At 43.2% G+C, this 21,281-nt stretch overlaps 1 protein-coding gene across 5 annotated transcripts in view; it reads right to left on the bottom strand.

Annotated features, from left to right (window-relative positions):
* The window catches only part of SV2B (synaptic vesicle glycoprotein 2B), a 111,589-nt gene that overhangs the window by 14,353 nt on the left and 75,955 nt on the right, over positions 1-21,281 (bottom strand). For all 5 annotated transcript variants that reach the window (XM_074966500.1, XM_074966502.1, XM_074966498.1 and 2 more), the window contains exons 3-9: positions 11,317-11,497; positions 9,378-9,529; positions 6,607-6,740; positions 5,572-5,661; positions 2,983-3,093; positions 2,032-2,120; positions 596-760 (exon numbers count right to left, since the gene is read on the bottom strand). In XM_074966500.1, the coding sequence (XP_074822601.1) occupies positions 596-760; positions 2,032-2,120; positions 2,983-3,093; positions 5,572-5,661; positions 6,607-6,740; positions 9,378-9,529; positions 11,317-11,497 (922 nt within the window). The remainder of the gene's footprint in view (positions 1-595; positions 761-2,031; positions 2,121-2,982; positions 3,094-5,571; positions 5,662-6,606; positions 6,741-9,377; positions 9,530-11,316; positions 11,498-21,281) is intronic.

Raw genomic sequence — 21,281 nt, 5'->3', positions numbered from 1 at the left:
TAATTAGTTTGAAAAACTGGCTGTATTCTAAAACTTCAGAGAGTCATGAACTGGTGATCACCAACATGCCCAGACTGGTAATGATCTAGAACAGGGATTGGCAACCTTTGGCCCGTGGCCCATCAGGGAAAGCACCTGGCAGGCCGGGCTGGTTTGTTTACCTGCAGTGTCTGCAGGTTCAGCCGATTGCGGCTCCCACTGGCTGCAGTTCACCGCTCCAGGCCAATGGGGGCTGCGGGAAGAGCAGCCAGCACATCCCTCGGCCCACACCGCTTCCCGCAGCCCCCATTGGCTGGGGACGGCGAACAGAGGCCAGTGGGAGCTGCAATTGGCTGAACCTGCAGACGCTGCAGGTAAACAAACCGGCCCAGCCCGCCAGCGGCTTTCCCTGACGGGTCACATGCCAAAGGTTACCGATCCCTGATCTAGAATGTCCAATCCACTGCGACCCCTTACTAGTATGAGGTAAAGCCTGGGGAGCATTCAAATGCTTGAAAATTTCAGCTCTTTCTCTAGAAATGATATGTGCCAAGTTTTATTGAACCATATGCCCTCACCCCCCGGATATAAAGGAAATCAGGTCACATTCACTTACTTATCATTGACAAATGCCCCATTCCTATGGATCTGGTTTTCCACTGTGAAGTTGAAGGTGAAGTGATCTATACGTTCCCGCTCGAAGATTTTCAGTCGGGATTCATACTCCTCATTCTGGAGATATCGGATCATGTCAGGGAACCAGACAGTAAGGCCATAGTAACTGCAGCAAGGAGAGGAAAGGGGCATGTTCAGGATAAAGTTTACACATATTTTGGACAATATCTGACTTGTAAGCAGCTCTAATTTTTGGTTCTCTGTCAATGCTTTTAGGTAAATTTAGTGCTTGGGGAAAGTGTCAGAGTGACAGACTGGAGAGCGAAGTCTTCCATTTATCCACACCACAGGAATGTCATGGGCAATGGCAAAACCTGCCTTGGAGTGACAAGCAGGTAGTTCAGTCTCTAGGGAATTCTCAGCCCTTGAATTATCAGTTGAGGTTCCCAATGGAGAAGGCACCATTGGTGCCAACAAGAGATGGGTAAATACAGTAAAAATATTCTATATATACTGAATTCCAATTTTGTTAACAAATTCACTTTTTCGTGTCTGTGGTTCTTTTGCGTTCACCTTCTGGAACAAGTGCAATCAAGTTGCATTAGGATGGCTCCTTGTGGAAAGCAAAGATTAACCACACATTCCCTAATTCTCCATAAAAGAGAATTGTAAATTCACTTCCCATGAGCATTAACACCAGAAACCCGACCATAAGTTACATTCAGCTGCACAAGGATCAGAAACTACACCATGTGCTGTATGTGACTAATCACAATTAAACAGCATAGTACATGCCACCGAGCTTAGGAAAATCATTTAACATTTTTTCTAATACTTTTGAATCATGGTTGTATTCAGGAAAGCCATGATCCATTCATAGATGTTCTATGAACAGAAAAGGACAAACCATTTTTTGTTATAAACTATTTGTTCATCTTTATCACCAGATCAGGGGGTGGTGTCCCCAGTGTGGACACTTATTTGTTCTTAAGTGGACTGAAATCCACCCTCTTAGTTGACACAGACCAATGAACAGCCAGCTGGCTGGTAAGAATTACTTTTCGACACTACTAATACAGACAGGATTCAGACAAGGGACCTAGAAGTGAAAGACTCCATATAAGACTACTGAGCCATGCAGTACCAACCTTTCCCCAAGGCCTGGTTTGTTCAAGGTATATTAAACTCTCTGTTATGGGCAGTTAGATCACTGAGTAAAACATAGATATTTAGTAGACCATGGCCTAGTTTTTCACGGGCTCTGTCTCTTTAAAATAGGATCAAGGGGGCAAAATTTGATTTTTGTAGCAATTTATTTATATGCACAGTTAATCCCACAAAAGCTGAGAGCACATTTCATAGTAGATGGACCCTGACTGCAACAACTAAGCCCTCAGACGGCTACTGTTTCTTGAGAAAGTTAGAGGAGTGACTTACCTAAAGGCCATTGAAAACCAAACCACAGCCAGAATCAGTGTATTCATCCTGTACTGGGCTGTCAAGCAATACAACAGGTTGTCCCAGACCTACAAATCCACGGGAAGGTTTCAGTCACAGAGAAATCCTAGCAGAGATCTTGAAAGATTCATTTCTGACCAGATCATGAATTTAATATTAACAGTGAAGAGAGCTCATTTGGGGAAGATGGATGATCTGCTTTGATCCAGTGTTTGTTCCAAACTGTGTTCACAGGGATAGATTCATGAGATACATATGAGGACCTGAAGGGACAATGTTCATGAAGCCTTGCTCCAGTATCCTTCAGTATAAGCATATCTGTAATGAGCTGGCTAATGTGTACATGTAACATTGCCTCCACTAAATGGATCTGGAGCTACTAAATTGTGTCTTATGGAACCTAGACTGCTAACAGCTAAGGGAGATTCTTCTTTACTTCACGTGGCAGGAGCTTGTGCTTCTGGAGCCTAAGAATCTAGGTTTAACCCCACAGCTGCTGTTAAATTCTGGGCAGTCGTGGTGGGCAGCAGAATGGCAGGTGTGAAATCCGCAGCTGGCCAAAATGTTTATATTATAATGCTGGAGACTCAGCCTTAGCAAGCAGCAACATTCAGCAGATAGAATTTTAATTCATTCACTGGGGATGGTATTCTCTGTTTGTGCAAATAGAAGGGAAATCAGATACTTGTATGCTCTGATCTGACCCATATTAGCTTAACTGATATGCTGTGTATGGCTAATCAGTTCAGGAACTCGTTGGTGGCTTGGGTTAAGAAGAGACAGGGTGAAGATCGGGGTTAGGGGAGTATAGCAAATGCTACCAGAGCCCAGGCCCATTTATCCTACACAGTAACCCGAGGGATGTTGTGAATATGAATCAGAATCTCAACACATTGAAAGCTCTTGTGGGATGGTCCTCATGCTCCATACCTGTTTGAACGTGGTCGTGAATCTGACCAACCAGCGCTGGTACCATGTCCCTGTTGAGCTCTGAATTTCAATAAACTCATCTATTTGCTTTGGAGTTTTGATGTGGGCGACCTGAAAAGCACAAACCAAAGTTTCAGCAATTGACCCTAGATGGATTCAACCATTTCTCTGTTTTCTGCACAATTCCTTCTCTGCCTCCTGCACAGCAATCTTCTCTGATGTTTGCCAAAGAATTTTCCCCTGCTATCTTTTCTTGATGTGTTGCCATTGGATACTGAGTTTTTCTCATGGGCTAAAAGTCTCTCTCTCTCTGTGACACATTTCAAATGTTTCACATCAACCTCAAATCTTCACTTATTAGATTGATAATAAAATGTAATTCTAACACCCAACACGTTAAGCTAACACACTTATGCTATGTAATCTTGATGTCTTTAAGAATCCGCCCGGTAATTAGAGCTGACAATTACTGCCAAAAAATTTCAGTGAATAGTTAATACAGTTTTAAAGAAACTTGCTTCAACTGCTTTCATGTTCTCTTTTCTCAAATGCAACTGGCGAAAGCATTCTCTAACAGCAAATTTTAAGTGCCAGTGGAAGAACATTTGTGGAAAGTCAATTCTGAGTGCATAAATGTGTATGTTTGCATCAGAAAATTCATCCAATCAGGGAATAGAAACATACCATATGACTAATTTGTCCAGTCAAAATAGCCTGAATTTTGAATATTGAATACTTGTAAGTAAGTGCTCGTGAATGGGTTATAACCTAGGAATCAGTAACAGAAAGTATTTGGTGAATAATTTTGAGTAAAGAACATATTCAAGAAAATCACAGTCTGTTCACATGCAGAAAAAGAGGTGAAATTCACTGAATAATTCATTCAGTATGAATGATTCACCCAACTCGATAAGATAGTGTCTATGTTCTCCTGACTGGAACTGTTTAAATGTCAGATCTGGGAATTGTCCCAGTAACAGCTGGTGCATGACTGACTGGCTCCTGCTGGCCAATTAGCAAAATACAACTTCACGTGGAAAGTACAAGGCAAGGAGAGCTCATTGTCTGTCTGTGCCAAGAGGTTTCAGTAAGTCTTGATTCAACAGCCAAACTCCAGATATGAAGTAAAATATTTCAGACCATTATGACACATAGCAAATAGGACATCGTTAGCTGGAATAATAAGTGTTCGTGAGTGCAGTATAGATTGACGGACTGAGTCCTAACAGGAGCAGATGCCTTTAGGATCATCAGATGCAGGAGCAAGGTACACGTGGATTTGACACAGGAGTGACAGACAAAACATGGTTTTAATCCAGGAGCAGCATTGGCTCAGAGGGCCCTAAATCCTCAAGGATGGTCAGTCTCACATTATAACATGAATGTGCCCGGTTTATCCTGGTGCAAGTTGGAGAGAAGCTGGTGTGGACTGAGGCTGCCACTGTATATTAAAGGTGAGAGGTGGGGACAGCTCCTTAATAAGGGGCATGCACAGAGGGGAGAGCATCTGAAACATGCAGTATCCAGTTGGCCACAGCTTATATATAGATCTGCAGCATAACTGATCTGACCATCCCAGTTTTACAGGAGCAGATAACTTTCTTTCTTTCTTTCTTTCTTTCTTATCTATCTCTTTTCACAGCAGTCAAATAGCTTGTGCCCTGGAAATAGCTCAGGCTCATTAAGCCCATTTTCTGACCCTGGAGTCTTAGCACACTTGGAGGTACAGTAAATTAATCTCTTGTATTATTGATGGGCTCATTCATTATGGATACTGTTCCTCCATAACTCCTCTTACCAGTTAATCAGGCTTTTTGCACCAAAAAGCTGAATTCTGCAGCCAAATTTTTCTTCCCTCCCTCCTTCCTTTAAGGGTATGTGCCTTCTCATACATAACAACCTAATTCAAGGAGCATTCCCTAGCTGGTGCACTCACTGTTTACAACGCACTCACTGTGATTAACAATTAACCCCACCACATGCCTTCTCTAAGCTCACTGAATTAGACTCTGCCCATTTAAAAAATTTTTCACCCTGAGCATTGGCCCAGTGAGTAGTAATCATTCACCTCCCTTTCCTTCAGAGAGATTAAAGGTTGGCTACCAGGCAGATGGGGTTCAGGAAGCTCATTAGGAGGTACATGGAGCTTAATCAGAGTTTGATTAGAAGCTGGAATGGAGAAAGGAGTCATCCGGATTTCCCACATGAGTAGTGTCCCTCTCGTTTACTTTGCTCCTAGAACAAAGCAATTAGCTGTCTGAGTATAACTGGAAAGCTGCTGGGCTATCCACTGTGCTTTATTCCCATGCATATACAACTCCCACCAACTTTCCTGGGATTGATCACCGCAAAACAAGGCTGGTGTATGACCTGAAATGTGCAGTCCTTATCTTCTCTCATTCTCCCTCCTGGCTGCTGGAGATCACATAGTGTGAGAGAAGCTGGAAACCACAGGGGGGAGAATAAGGCAGCTCTGAAGCCTACTAAAGCAGATTCCAAACCAACCCCTGGCCTATGAAGACTCCCACGTGCCAGTGACCCCTTTACCACAGTATAACGAACTGCTTTCCCGAAGGAAACCACACTCACCGTGAACACCCTCTCCGGCTCCCCCTTAGCCCGCATGTTGGTATCATGAACTTGCTTGAGAATCATCCAGGCTTCATCATGTTTACCTATCTGGAAACACCAAGGGAAGAACATCTCAAGTGAGCCATTAAATACTGTGGTCTACAGCCATGTGGTTTTAAAAATGACACAGGGAACCAGCTCTGGAGGCCCAGGTGTAACGGAGCCGTGCCGTGCCGTGTCATGTGTTGAGGGGGGAGAAGCAGAGGGCAGAAGGCTGAACCATCAAGGTTTATATTTGCTGACTGTGCAGTAGTTTTGTGGTAGAAGAAGGAAACCACTCTGTAATTATTATTTGGGAGGCAGGAGTTAGGCAAAGTGTTGCCTCCAGGCTAAGCAGAGGGTGTGTCAGGAGACATGGTTCTCTTCCCAGCTCTGCTAGTGACTTGCTGTATAACCTTGGGCAAGTCAATGTGCCTCAGTTGTTCCATCTATAAAATGGGAATAAATAATGCTTACCTACATCATGGTGGGGTCTGAGGTTTAATCCGTGTATGTCAGCTGTTTTGAGAGCCTCAGGTAAAAGGTGCTATGTACAATAAGTGCAAGGTGATAACAATAAATAATTATATGCTGTCCCTTCAGCTGTGTGAGTACTGCACTTCCCCTGCTGGGTCTGAGATCCAACCCACCATGTATTTTATCATGCTCCTGTTTCTTGCGCTTCACTCCTCTTCCTGCCCAGCTCTACTATTTACATTCCCAAAGCGTACGTGCTTGTGTTTTAATCAGGTACGCAAACCCTTTGATGGGTTTATGAATCCCAGGTGTCTGCATTTTGCTTGTTGTGCAATGCAGATGTCAACCTTAAAAGGTGATACGATGAAAGTATGTGATTAGCACCTTAATACAGAGAGTCTCTAAGTTTTAAATGAAACTGGGTGTGTGGCCAGGGGGCTGGGGAGAGGGCGGTGAAGAGACAGCCAGAAACACGTGAGGACCAGATCTCCTTTGTTAATTGATACTGGAGTACAGTTTTCAGATGAGTCATCTTACCTCTAGCAAAAAACGTGGACTTTCCGGCATGAATTTAAGCGCCACCAGTGAAGAGATACAGGGCAGAGCACAGACGATTACAAATACCCTCCAGCTGTGGAAGTGGTACTTGGTTCCCATGCTGAAACCCCAGCCTATGACCAACAAAAGCCAGAGTGAAAATTCTGTCCATCTAGTCAGATTTCTCTCTCAGATACCAACTGGACCCTATGGGCTCTGTGCAAGATGGTGATAGGCTGACAAAGTCCCATCTGATGAAAGATTTATTATGCCTGGTAATGAATTCCTTTGTGGACTCTGTCAGATAGTCAGATGGATAACACCCCATGGGTTTGTGCTCAGCACAGACAATGGAATCGGTTATTATTAAGTTCCTGCCTTTTTAAAATCTTCCTTTACCTTTAAGTTTAGAAATCAGGCTGGAAGTGAGCTTTGCAATAAAACTAAGGATACTGTGCATCCATGGAGCGAGAACCTAGCAAGAGTGACATGGGATCCACTGGTATATTTTATTACACTTCTGTGGCCTCCTTACCTAACATTACAGAGAATTTCTAATACGTAGCCCTTTTCTGATTTCCAGAGCACTTACGAGACAGCCTGACAACATATCTGTAAGGGAAGCATTAGCTCCCATTTTACAGAGGAAGCAGGGGCAGACAAGCAAAATGATTTTCCCCAAACATACAAAATCAGTGTCCGAGCTGGGGTTCAAATTCAGGAGATCCTTGCTTCCAGTGCTGCATTTAGGCCACGCCTCACTCTGGGCTCTCTCTCATGTTCTGCCCAGGCCACATAGTCAGCAAACAAGGGGCACGGGGGAGTCTGAAAGCAGCACAGACACTTTAAAACTAAAATGGCAGCTTGACCAAAGCAGGTTTTGGGGGGGTGTAATCAAACTTTAATCAAAGGCACACAGAAAACATCATGAACCAAAGTTCTTTCTTCCTCGGTTTGCCTTCCCACAGTCAGATCTCAGGGAGGATGTTTATTTCAAATGTTTCTTTATAATCTACTCTCTGACATAATATTGAAATAAACTCGTTACAGCTTTTGCAGCAATGATAACTGTATCAACCACAATGCTACACACGTTCAATTGAGTTCCAAAACAATATGGAACAAAGGGATACTGGAAAGAAAAAAAACACATACAGCACATGGCTCAGATGCTCCAACATGTGACATGGACAATGCTGACCAATCTGCAAAATTTAAATATTACCCTTTCAAGGCTTGGGTTTTAAAACCCTGTTTGCAAATAATGCATGTGCTTTAGCCTGACACCATTGCACTCTAGTTTACATGTCTGTTCCAACAGCCTGTTTCTGGCCAAAACGTGAAGTTTTCTAAATGCAGAGGGCAGTTTTAGCTTGTATGATGGGTGGGTGGGTGGGTGAGTGGGTGGGTAGATAGATAGATAGATAGATAGATAGATAGATAGATAGATAGATAGATAGATATAGATATTATAGTCCCTCTTCATGATCTTTTTGGACTGTCCTACTTTTCTCCATCAGGATTTTGCAAACAGCTGGCAATACTGAATACTAGGGGAATTAATCTTTCTCAATAGATACTGACAGTCTGATGTTTTCCTAGGTGATGCAAATGAATTACCAGGAAAACCATGTGACATGCAGGTTTTTGTTCTTCTTAGTGGTAATGTACATTTCAGAGTCCTTTCTCTCTACCATATTCAACACCATGGAAAAATCAGTGGAAATCAGATGTGATCCTAGCAAATATATGTTTTAGGGAGACATATTCACACACAAAAACTTGCCCCAAATACACTGATATCTGGCTAAGACATGGTGGGATGTGCTGACCGTGATAATGTGCTGCTTAGCCCCCCAACCCCGATATTAGTGTTCAGCAGAGTTACAATTTATTGATAATTGCTTAGCTCAGCTCTGCAGTCAACATGGACATGAGCCATGAAGTTACCTGAGTCAAACTATCCCCAAATTCAGGAATGTGTGGATTTGTGATGCTGGGTTTGACCATTCGTAGAGAGAGGCCAGCACTTATAATCTGCAGTACCAAAGGTGTGATGTATTAGAGGCTTTTATCATAAAGGAGCCATCACCCATCATCCTGCCTAAGTATCAATCATTCAATTAATTTCTCTCTATCATCGGTATGTATAGGGCCCCAATCACAATAGCATCTACAATGCTACAGCTAGACAATTCTTCCTGTACTGCTGGGGATGTCCTGACTTGCAGGATGAATTCCACTGATTATCTTTGAGTTCCTGTAAAAAGGCAGGTGGGATTTGAAAGTTCCAGGATGGCAGGGGTGAGTTTGGTTGCAGTTGGTACAAGCATGTCGGATTCTGGTTTTACACATCACAGAAGCTGCAGGGCTAACTTACAACATATCATGTTAAGAATCGATAGCCCACCCGAGATGGTGTGTGTGTTGTTTATGAGTGAGGGCTAGTTTATACGAACAGTTAGTGCGCAGCAAGCTGGGGTGTAATTTGACAACGTACTAGCCTGCCAACCACTAACTGGCCATGTGCATGCTGCGGCCACGCACTAAGCTTTCCATAGTGCACTTTAAGCTACTCCAATCTGAAACGGGAGTAGGTCGAAGTGCATGATGGAATTTTTAGTGCCCAGTCGCAGAGTCCACGCAGACAGTTAGTTTGCAGCAGGCTGGTGCACTGTAGATGTACACGCCAGCTCGCCACGCACTAACTGTATGTCCTTATACGTGTGTGCGCAGGGTGTTATCTGTAACCGAAAGCACAAAGCAGTTACCGTAGTGTGGAATGATGCTCCAAGCCATTGCAGAGGCATAAATGCCACCAATCATCCAGAACATGCAGAGCCAGCTCAGGTGTTCCCCCCTCTTCTCACGAGAAAGGAATTCAGAGAAATAAGCAAAGACGATGGGGAGGGATCCCCCAATGCTGAGGAGAGAAAACACCACATGGGAAGAATAAAGGACTTTGCCAAACAGGTGTCACCAGCACATCTGGAGCCTCATAGGTTTGGGTTCATTTATAGTAAAGGTCTCCAGAGTTACAGCCCCGCAGTGGGAGGGTAGCTTTTCTTTCAGGAACTCACTGGAATTCTCAGCGATTCTCACAGACTCTCTACTCAGGGAGTCATGAGAGAATAATATGAAGTTCCCCATACCAGGTTGTTCTTAAATGTGAAGGATGCACAGGAATCTTGTCACGAGCAGAAAGTTGATTTTACTTTCCCGTTTTAACAATGTGAATTAACCTGGCCTCGAGGGGACATGGATATGCTCAGCAGAGCATTTGTGATTTGGATGCTTGTGCCCTAGGAAACTGGAGAACTGCACAGGAGAGCACAAACTCATTTCACTGGGGCAGCAAACAGCCAGGCAATAACAGCCTTTGGTTGCTAGTGACTCCAGCCAAATTTGACGGAGTCCACACAAGGGAGGACCCATTCTGCAATTCCCCTTCCCCATCCCCTGCACCATCTGGTCAGAGTAGCTCAGCTGCCTCATGACTCAGAGATGAAAGGAGCCCCGGAGTGCTGGGATTGTACAAACTTTTGGAAATGTTTCTGAAGTTCTATAAAACATTTTGGAATTAGCAATTTTAAAATGGGCCAATGTTTTCAAATGATTTGGGGTTCCTCCATTTTGGGGTGTCCAAACAGAGACACCATAAACGGCCTGAGTTTCACAAATTCAGTGTTCAGTTCTTTTCGAAAATCAGTCCCCCTCAATGTGTCTCGAGCCAGGCATTGAAAATCTTGGCAATTTTTGAAAATCTTGGTCATGGGCCCAAATTCACATATCACATGCACCAGTGTAACCTTACTGACCTCAGTGGAGTCATCCCGGGCTTAATTAGCATAAGGGGGGAATGAAACCTGCAGTCTCTTGTCAAAGGTTTAATACAAGTTCTCTCTCCTGAACAAAAGCTTACGTTTTAAAAGGCAAAGTTCCAAATGACTATAAATGAGAGGGTATGGGTCCTCCCCTCTCTCCTTATTAATAACATGAACATTTATAAAGAGTGAGCTCTGGAATTCTGTCTTTGCCCAAAGTATCTTCCTGATGCTTTGTATAAGCCAGGCCATATCACTGTATCAGCAATCTGGGAGACTGTATGGCTTGGGAGAGCTACAGATCCTGTCACCTCTAAATCACCTATTCAAATTCAGAGCAGGTCAGTAGTGACTGAAAGTTGTTACCAACTTAATGTTGTTTCATGCCTATGAAATGGGTAGAGATCTCAGTACAGTCCTAGTAGACAAGCGTCTACATTGCAGTCGACATCAATCAGCACCCATGTTCACAGTTTCAGCAGCAAGATTGAGATTTCAGTGACTGAGTTCTCTTAGGTCAACTTTGAGGTGTCTTATCCTGAAGTGGTGAACAGATGCTTCCTTTTATGCACCTGTTTTCTGGCTAAGACCTCAGAATATCTGACTGTCAATTTTCCAAGCATTAAATTGTTTTGTTTAAGGGAAAACAAACTATATAATCTCCTTTGTCTAGTGTCTTCTCCCTGGCTGGCTCTAAATCCTTCCAGGGAGACATGAACATTTTATTTACAACACACGCATGCTGTGTAGAACCTCTCCAGTCAGTCCTTCCATTTCCTCAGCTGGCAATCCCAAATCATTGGGCAGTCTCGTCTAGCACAAAGGAAGGGTTCTCCTGTCTTAAACCTCAGCCTGGAGCTGGGAGACTAAAGAGAGTGTTACCCACCCGAAGCCGGAGATAAGGCGGCAGAAGAGGAAGAATCCATATCCCTGGACGAAGGAGGAGAGGAATGCAAAGGCAGCGTTGATTGCGAGTGATATGATGAGGCATTGCCTCCTTCCCAGTTTATCTGCCAGGCCACCCCAAATGACGGTTCCCACCATCATTCCCAGGTAGACTATGAGCCCTAGAGGAAAGAAAGACAGGGAGCTGAGTGACATTCTCTCCCATGTGCAGTACAGGGCAATTAGGTCAATATTTCACATATATCCAATGTTTGGAGCACTTCCTCACAAATCCCAACCAGCCACCAACCAAGGCCCTGTTAGCAAATATTGAAATACTTCACCAGCCTGAATGCCTGTCAGTGTCTGACACATTCACTTTCTACTTGACCGAAACAGCACCCTTTGCCAGAGACCTGTCAAGCCAAAGTTGCTTCACCAGTGCTAGTGATGGGCTCATACATCCTCATCTGAGCATCAGATTTCTGGGAGCTGTAAAGTCAATCAGCTTTCAGGTGGAGTATGCCCTCCGGTGACATCCAAAATGGTACCTCAGGCTCAGGCTACTTCAGAGGGAGTCAACTTATGTCGCTTTCCCAACCCTTGGACTTTCAAAGCCCCATGAGTCTGGAGGAACCTGCAGTCATATTTCTTTGGAAAGTTCCTGGCATATAGTGGGTGCTCTCAGGATACAAAATGTTCATTATGAAGAATAATATTTTACAAACAGGGTAGGCCCAGCTCTCAAACGTAAACCCCTCAGGCACCTGGCTGTTTATTATTTCCAGGATCCGCTCTCTAGGGAGTCCATGTGGCTGAGTGGTCTGAGCATGAGGCTAGAGGCCAGGAATGCTTGAATTCTACTCCTGCTTCTGCCACCAATTCATCATGTGCCCTTGAGTTTGTTGCTCCCAGCCTCAGCGTGTCCATCTGTACAACAGTGATAACGATGCCTGCCTCCCAGGGCTGTTATTAGGATTCAGTATATTATTATTTTTTCTCAGACCCTCCTCTGACTCAATTCAAGGTAACAACAAACACCCAATTCACTCAGCTTCCGGTGAGACCTCATTTCCGCCCCCCCAAAAAAGCCTCAGGAGCTGTCTCATTTGACCAGGCCCTCAGCCGTCTCTTCCCTAGCACGTCCCAGGCACATCAGCCAGAGCCAGGCATAAGCAGATTAGTTAGAAGGCACGTGTCCCTGCTGTGTGCCACTAACTGCTCAACGGGAGTCTGACATCTTATATCTACTAACCCCCCTCAGTGCAAGTGGTGCTGAGGGAGCACAGGCAGGGGTGCTGTGTGGCGGTTGATGATAACTCAGGCAACCGGGAGAGGGCAGAGGGAGAGCTAAAGGAATGGGAATTTTCTTTGCAGGTTACATATTTCATCCGAGTGCCCCTTTAAGTGTATCACCTCCTTTCCTCTCTGTATTTCATAGAGACATAGACTTCTGAGACTAGAAGGGACAATTAGATCATTCAGTCTCCAAACTGTTTATCTTCCTCTATTTAATTTTCTCCAAGGAGTGTGAGGCAGAAAACCCAGGGCCAAGTGAAGGGAGGTGAACTGACGCAACAGCCTCTCATCCTGCTGACAGATTGGTGATAGAAAACCCAACCAACCAACCAGGACTAAAATATCAGCCCCAAAACAGAGGATACTGATTGGACACTGTTAATAACTCAGAAAGCAATGAGCATCCTCAAATCCAGCAGGTATTCTTTTTGGTTGCCAGAGCACTCTACGCACCTCTGGTGTGCTTTGATCAGCCACTGCAGTAACAGTCCCACCTGTAAAGCTTGGAATGGCCCTGATTTTGCAGTTTGCAGTCTCTCTATCTATAACAATGTCCAGATTACATCAGCCAGTAACATTTTAAAACAGAAAAGGCAAACTAAGCTCACTTAATTGTGATGCAACACTACTATCACTAAGCAACTGGGGAAACAGCTAGAAGGAAACCCAGCCCAACCCATCTTGCACCAAGAGTGATGTGCAAACAGATTGGCACTGAGATGCTCATAAGATAAACATGTGGATGGTATCCCAGATGAAGCACCATGAGACAAGCCTCTTGATTCCCTGGGACCTCTGTAAGCTGGGACCCAAAGTCAGATGCCAAACTGGGCAAGGGGCAAGCACCCACAACTCCTGCTGGAGACAAAGAGATGAAGGTGCTCAGCACCTCCCAACAACCAGCCCGCTCCCATTTAGGTCTCTATATATGGTTCAGGGGGATGATACTGTGAGATTCTGTTATTCTGGGATGTGTTAGGAGTGGCATGTGTAAGACAGGAGGTAACTGTCCCATGCTACTTAGCACTGGTGGGGCACCAGCTGGAGTACTGTGCCTAATTTTGAGCACCACACTTTAAGAAGGATGTCAACAAATTGGAGAGAGTCCAGAGGAGAGCAACAAAAAATGAGAAGATGTTTGGGAAACATGTGCTATGTTAGTCTAGAGAAGAGAAGGCTGAGGGGAGACATAATAGTCTGCAAATGTATAAAAGGTTCTCATAAAGAGGACAATGATCGATTGCTCTCCGTGTCCACCGAGGGTAGGATTAGAAGCAATCAGCTTTGTTTGCAGCAAGGGAGATTTAGGTTGGCTATTTGGAAAAAGTTTGTAACTGGAAAGATAGCTAAGCACTGGAACAGGTTACTGAGGGAGGCTGTGGAATCTCCATCATTGGAGGTTTTTAAGAACAGGCTAGACAAACACCTATCAGGGATGGTCTCGATCTACCTAATTCTGCCTCAGCACAGGGGGCTGGACAGCATGACCTCTTGAGGTCCCTTCCAGCCCAGCATTTCTATGATTTACAGCCCTGTTTCTAGACCAAAGAGGTTCTGGTAAAAGTGTCCTTTCTTATGCCTAGCTAAAGAAAAATTCTGACCCTTTAGAGGTTCAGCCCTGTCCCTGAAGCAAAGCCTGTCTTCACTGACAGTTACCGGTGCGTCTCAGGAACTGTCCTATCATGTGTAAAACCTCCTGTCAAAAAAACTTGTCAGTGGGAGACCAGGGAACAATAATGAACATTCTTGCATAAATGACTTGACTTAAGCTGATGACTGCACTCACCGTTCAACCATTCGGCAGCGGATTGATGGAGGGGAGCATCTGGCACTGTCAACTCCGATATTCTTCTGGATTGTAAATTAGCCTGGTTTTTTGGGGCATATGTTAATCATATCTTGGGAAAGTACATACTACTAAAACCACTGCCGTCCCCTAACTAGAGCTGCGGGATTAACTCAAAGTGAATTATTTAGTTTTCTTTCTCTGTTCACAGACTTTCCAGGACCTAATCATAATTTCCTTTCATGTATTCATTGCATGGATTTGTTCAACATTTTTTTTTCCAATTATTCTTTTTCATTCTGTGGCTGGATCACAAACAGATCTCTGAGCACATTTGCTATTTGATATACAAAATTCCACCCAGGTTGATTGGTTAGACAAGTAATAGTTAACACATATTCTAACGGGACACTTCACTTTGACTGGTCCCTTAGAGTATGTACTAACTACTTATGCTAAACTATCTGTTGGACCTTGTATGTAGCTGTGACTTGTATGTAGTATCCTTCCCAGACCCGAAGCAAAGCTCTGTGTAGCTCGAAAGCGGGTCTCTCTCACCAACAGAAGTTGGTCCAATAAGAGATATTGATATGATCTCACCCATCTTGGCTACAGATATACAGACAGCATGGCAGCCAGAAAAAGTGCACGCACATGGCATGGGAACTCAGGGCCTCTCTCTCCACAAACACGGGCCTCTGCCACATTCACTAAAATTAGAGATTTGGAAGACACCGTAGCAATACATACAATACCCAAAATCATAATGAAGGCGAATCTCCAGGGGCTGCCCTATGGGTTAGGACTTTTACACTAGCCACTGGGAGACACTCTGATTCTACAAACTGGAGCAGCTCTGATTCCAGTTAGGAGAGGGAAGTGGCAACCCGTCCCAGGCAGGTTGGCTGGTGTGTCACAGTCACCTGTCCTGCTGATAAGCCCAGCCAACAGAATAAGGGATGTTCATGCAGCACCACTAAACCCACGTTCCTGCACCCAGATTAAAAATGAATGATCAGGCAGGGTTGATTGTCTTCGGCAGAGAAAATTCAGGTTGGCAGCTGTTCATCCAAAGCTTCTTAAAAACAACAAGAACAAGAATGAATCTGCTCAGGAGGTGGTTGCGGCATTCTAACCTCCAGGACTCTTTTCTTGTGGCCTGTGATCTATTATTATTATAACTGGATACCCCGACTAAGGGCATGGGAGCCAGGTGTCTGGCCCTGGGGGGTATTTGTTTTCCAGCAGTGGCCGCCCAGCTCAGAGTGAATGAGCAACTGTTCCAATACTCTGGATACTTTATGGAAGTTCCATTGGTTATAAAATGTCTGACTCAGCCATTTGGACTAAAGCAAATGCTGCTTCCTCGCTTTCTGCAAAGAAGAGACCTGGTGGACTTCAGGGCTTTGTTAAAGGAGTGATAATATTGAGGGAGATCCACGGTTCTGCAAAAGCATCAGGACTCTAGTATCTTGCCCCGATGCACTCATTTCCTTATTTTATTTAGCAAAGCGGCTTATCCTGTATTAGCCTGTGTGACGCAGAAGCAGATATTGCGGTGCTTTGTGCACCACAGCTGGTGACCACAGACACACTGCAGGTGCAAACTTGTCAGTCTGCAACAATGTCTGCATCTTGCGTGCGCTCTTTATTGGCATCCTTTGCTCCCCAAGGGCAGAACTGAGGCTCATCGCCCTAGTGCCTCAGGATGTCATCTAAGGGAGTAGAGAGGCTACTGTGCAGGCAAGGGAGGAGGAGACATGTAGTCAGGCCTCCTTGTGCCAAATCCTGGTTTTCCAAACTCCAGTGTACAGATGTCTATTTAGGCAACAGCAGTTGCTCCGACCCAGCTGAAGGTACTCAGCTCCAGGAAGGGGAGAAGGGCAGACATCTGTTCACATGTGTATCTTTGCTTGGTTTGGGGCTGAAGCAGGATTTGGCCAATAGTGTTATTTCTCATCAATGATGGGATTGGAATTGATTGCACTGCTGGTGTCAGGGAGACAGCTGATGCAGAGAGTGTAGTGCTCTGAGTTTAAAGTCACTGCATACTGGCAGCTTTATGGCTGTGGGGGTGTGTGTGTGAGTGTGTGTTAAAGGGGCAACAACTGCACAGGAAGAAGCAGTCCAAGAAAGAGCCTGGAGCTGCTATTGTAGATGAAGAACAGTTCAGATTGTGAGCTCAGGAACCCAAGCTAAAGGTGGGCCTCAAGATTATTTCTCTGTGATACAGCATTTGTTAAGATGAGTTCTATGTAAGATGCATTAAAGCTATTGATTAGTGTTGCGAAACATAACTCAGTGGAAATGGCTTCTATTTAGTTTCAGACATTTTTTTATTGAGTCTCATAAAGCAGTGGCAATGGGCAAGCCAGCCCCTAAAACCTTCAACCAACCAAGATCTGCAGCCATCACTTCAGTGGCTATCAGAGGCGAACCACTTCACTGGTTTCTGAGGTACTGGTGATCAGTTACAGGAGAACCCACTCCACAGCTGAAATGAAATCAAGGGAATGATTTATTATGATGGACAGTTGGGGGGTCCTTTTGTAAAGACTACACCTCCCAGCCAACAACATAAAACCTTCATTTGGGCAGCTGCACGAAAACACTCCACGGGTAAGTGCCAGAACAAGTAAAGGAAAGAAAATTTACAAACAGCAATTTTCCAGGATGGACATCCTACAACAATGAATGATATTCATCATTTACTATTCTTTTCCAAAATGTGCTCCATGTTTTTCTTCTGGGGGCGTTGTGCAGGAGGCCAGTTACAGAAAGGGTACATGATTTTGGATGAGGATATGGAAAGAAGATCACCTGTTTTGTAAAAGACACAAAACGGAAGGAAAAGCAAGTCAGGATCAGAGCAGACAGAATCGAAAGGAATCACAGCTACTTAGGTGACTGAGCAAATGAGGATCAGCTCAACAAAGGTACAGTCATTAATTAGTCTGTGCAGAGGAAACCAACCTGCAGAATAATAGCCTAGTGGGACTGTCATCCAGAGTACTGTGCACAAAAGGGATTTGGGGATTACTGATCATTGAAATCATGGACCCAGTGCATATACCACTGCAGCCAAAAAGGCAAATTAGATACTGATACAAGGGATATGAAAGAGGTAATATGGTTACTTTCTAAGACCATTGTGTGTTAAATCCCTTCTGGAATATTGTGAGCACGGTCCCGCAGCAGCAATTCTATTATCTCCAAAAGGAAACAAGCGTGATATTAGGTCTTGGAAATATAAATTATAAGCAGAACTGGACAAAATAGTTGGATCAGATTTTGAAACTAAGTTCCTCCTGCTGTGTTCTTCCTGCTTTTTGTCTTCATAGAATATTCTAGGGAACAAATTTACTGTCAGGAATGTCAAATGAAATAGCAAATGTTATGAAAATATTAAAGGATATTCGTTGGAAACAAATTTTGAATTTGGAAACATGAGAGTCCACACCAGAAACCTCATTCCAAAAGTTATGGTCATCCAGCCAGGGATAGAAGTATACTGTGTGACCTAAGAAAACTAACCAAAGAAGCACAGATGTTGGGTATTAAATGTAACAGCTGTCAAGCAATTTAGAGAACAATCATTATTTGCAGCCATTATTCTGTGACTAATATAAAATAATGAATACATGTGAGAAAAATGCAATCTGCTCAGAAAATATTTGTCAAAAGAAAAACGTGAAATTCAAAGAATAAACTCTTGGTTATGAATAATTCAAACAGCTGTAGCTATGCAGAAAATGTAAAGGCATTGGGCTTGTTCCCATTGAAAAAGAGGAAAACTTTGAGGTGCCATCATCAAAGTTTCCAAATTAAGAAATTATTTTGACCTCTGTTGAAATTCCGACATCTGTGTTATGCAGGAGTTCAGACTAGATGACCACAATGGTCCCTTCTGGCCTTAAACTCTATGAATCTATGAATAAGAAAGGCTGGATATAATACTATACTATGCTACATGCTTATTAATTTATTATTATTACTATTATTATATTATTTCAGCAAACTTGTTAGAGACAAACTGTCCTAGTTTCAGAAACCAAAAGACATAAGGTAAAATTTTCAAAATTGCCAAAGTGACTTAGGTTCATAAGTGCCAAAATCACTTTTGAAAATGGGACTTTAGCTTCTAAGTCTCGTTGAAAGTCAACGGGATGTAGGCTCTACACTCAATTAGGGGCTTTTGAAAATTTTACCTATGGTCCTAAGGACCTGGGAATAAATGGGAAACTCAGGAAGAATTGAGTAGATTTGGTCTTGCAGAAGATTGTGGGTGGGGGGTTGAAGGGAGCAGGGTACATTGAACATCTGGACGATGTGAATAAAATAGCCAAACAAAAGGCATGTATGTTGGTTCAGGTGGCCTTTTTGGTTCCTGATATTTCCTATGTGCTTTTGCTTGTGGGACAGTTGCTGCTTTATCTATAGATCTCATTGCCCTGGCAAATGGCAATCAAATGATACAGAAAGAAAATTCCCATTGGTTCATATAGCATTTGCTTTGTTGAATAAACAGAAGCGGAGATAGCTCACCTACCATTTAAAATGACTTACCCTACCAGTTAAAAAATAAGTCACCACACCTAAAATAATAACAGTGGGATTTTCCTATTCAAAGGGAGAGGGGGGAACATTATAAACTAGCTGTGAGTGATCTATGGCTGCTGGGAATTCTGAAGGAATTCTGCAAAGTCAAAGCAAAGGTGGATTTAGGAACCCACAGAATCTTCCAGCGTGGCATTGAAAATGCGCGCTGAATATTTCACCGGGTGCCACCAGCACAGAAAGTGAGTGGGTGTTTGCGCTCAGTGTCTTTCAAAGTACCCCCACGGGTCTTGTCCATCAATTTAAAATTCATAGCACCATCTGGTTCCCCCCCTTTCTCCCTCACACCTAGTCCCTCTGCTAAACTGAAGTCTTCAGCAGAGGAAGCCAAATTAATCCTTTGCCATTAACTGAAAAGCTGTTCGTTTTGGCTCACGTCAGATAAAATTACTGCTGCGTTTACAAATGAGGAGACAATCATCACACTGCACAAAGCTGCACCAAGCTCTACCTTCATGGCTAGATAGAGCACCAGAGGTGCAAATACTGCAAAGAAGATATTGGCCAACACTGGCTGGAATATTGGCTGTGTTTGTGCCTCTTTCGTGCCCGCTGATTCTAATGAACTTGCAGGCAAAAGTGTTGCAGAAAATCTTAAGAAAAATATTACAGAATATTCATGAGCAGCAGATTTGGGTCAAAATCATGAACAGCAGCACCAAAAAACTGATTCTAAGTGTCCAGCTACACAACAAGCTTAACCACAGCAGTACAGAGTTTTCTGGCTTGGTTAAGAGCATCTGTGATCTAACATGGTTGTTTTCAGCACTGTGAAATTTCAGATTTAAATCGCTGAAATCATGAAATTTACCATTTTTAAAATCCTATGACTGTGAAATTGGCCAAAACGGACTTCGAATTTGGTAGGGCCCCAGCCATCAGGGAGCCATTCCTGGGTTTACATATGTTTATCCAGAAAAAATGTAAGTGGTAAGAAGATACTGAAGTTTCTCGTGATGTTAATTAGGATTCATTGAAACAACAGGTAAATAATGACAGAGACAAAGCTGCTGGGCCAGTATGTGTTTCAAAGGGATAATAAACCCTGATAAGGCCAGTGTACTGTTACATAATCCATTTTAAACCAACTCACACAGCTAGGCTTGAATTCCTATCTACCTGCATTAACTACCAGCAGAATTTTTAAGTGTGGCTCCAACATTCTAAACAGGAGATTAGAGTAAAAATCCATAAGATAGTATTATATTTAAATTATTACTATGAAATTATTACAGGTTTCAGAGTAGCAGCCGTGTTAGTCTGTATTCGCAAAAAGAAAAGGAGTACTTGTGGCACCTTAGAGACTAACAAATTTATTTGAGCATAAGCTTTCATGAGCTACAGCTCACTTCATCGGATGCAATGAAGTGAGCTGTAGCTCACAAAAGCTTATGCTCAGATAAAGTTGTTAGTCTCTAAGGTGCCACAAGTACTCCTTTTCTTTTTATGAAATTATTATTAATTTGTAGAAAGAAAGGGCAGCTTTGTACCTAAAAGATCTGAAGTCTATTCTCAGCACTGATGTGGACTCTTTTGCAGCCTTGTACAAATCACTCAATTTCTCCTTGTCTCAGTTTCCTCTTCTGTAAAGTGATGGCAATCAGCCTACTTCACTGGGGATTTGCAAAGCTTAAACTATTTGAGCTCCTCATAGGAAAGGTGCTAACTATGGAAGTGAAAGATACTATTATGCATCTTTTATAGTATTTATACACTTACTGCCCTGTGTAAATAACTGATAATATTAACTCCCTGAGATGCTAGTAATAGCAATAATGAATGCACATTGTACCGCCAATCAATATGCATGCATTGAAGGTATAATCTGATTGATGGATATTCCTCCAGATGCCAGTATTCTCAAAATGAATAGAAACTTCTCAAGTAGGGTGACTTCTCAAGTCACTTCTCAAGTCACTCCTCAAGTAGGGTGACTTCTCAGGCAAGTGTGAAAAATCGGGACGGGGTGGAGGGTAATAGGCCCCTATATAAGAAAATGACTGTCCCTATAAAATAGGGACATCCAGTCACCCTATTCTCAAGTGAATAGAAACTTACTGACTCACCACAGAACTGTTTTCAGCCAGTCACAAGGCAGGAATTTTCTCGTCTGTTGCAGTGGATTTAATACATTTATTTATTTATGTATTTATTTATTATTATTATTATTTATTTTATTTATTACAGCATCAGACTCAGCTAAAGCAGAAATGTCTGATGAATAAGTGGAAATAACCTGGTGAGAAATTAGCAAACTTCTCAGC

This window comes from Natator depressus, chromosome 10 (genome assembly GCF_965152275.1).
Source record: "Natator depressus isolate rNatDep1 chromosome 10, rNatDep2.hap1, whole genome shotgun sequence".
Classification (NCBI taxonomy): Eukaryota; Metazoa; Chordata; order Testudines; family Cheloniidae; genus Natator; species Natator depressus.
The sequence above is the reverse complement of the archived record's forward strand: the minus strand, read 5'-3'. Positions and strand labels throughout refer to the sequence as shown.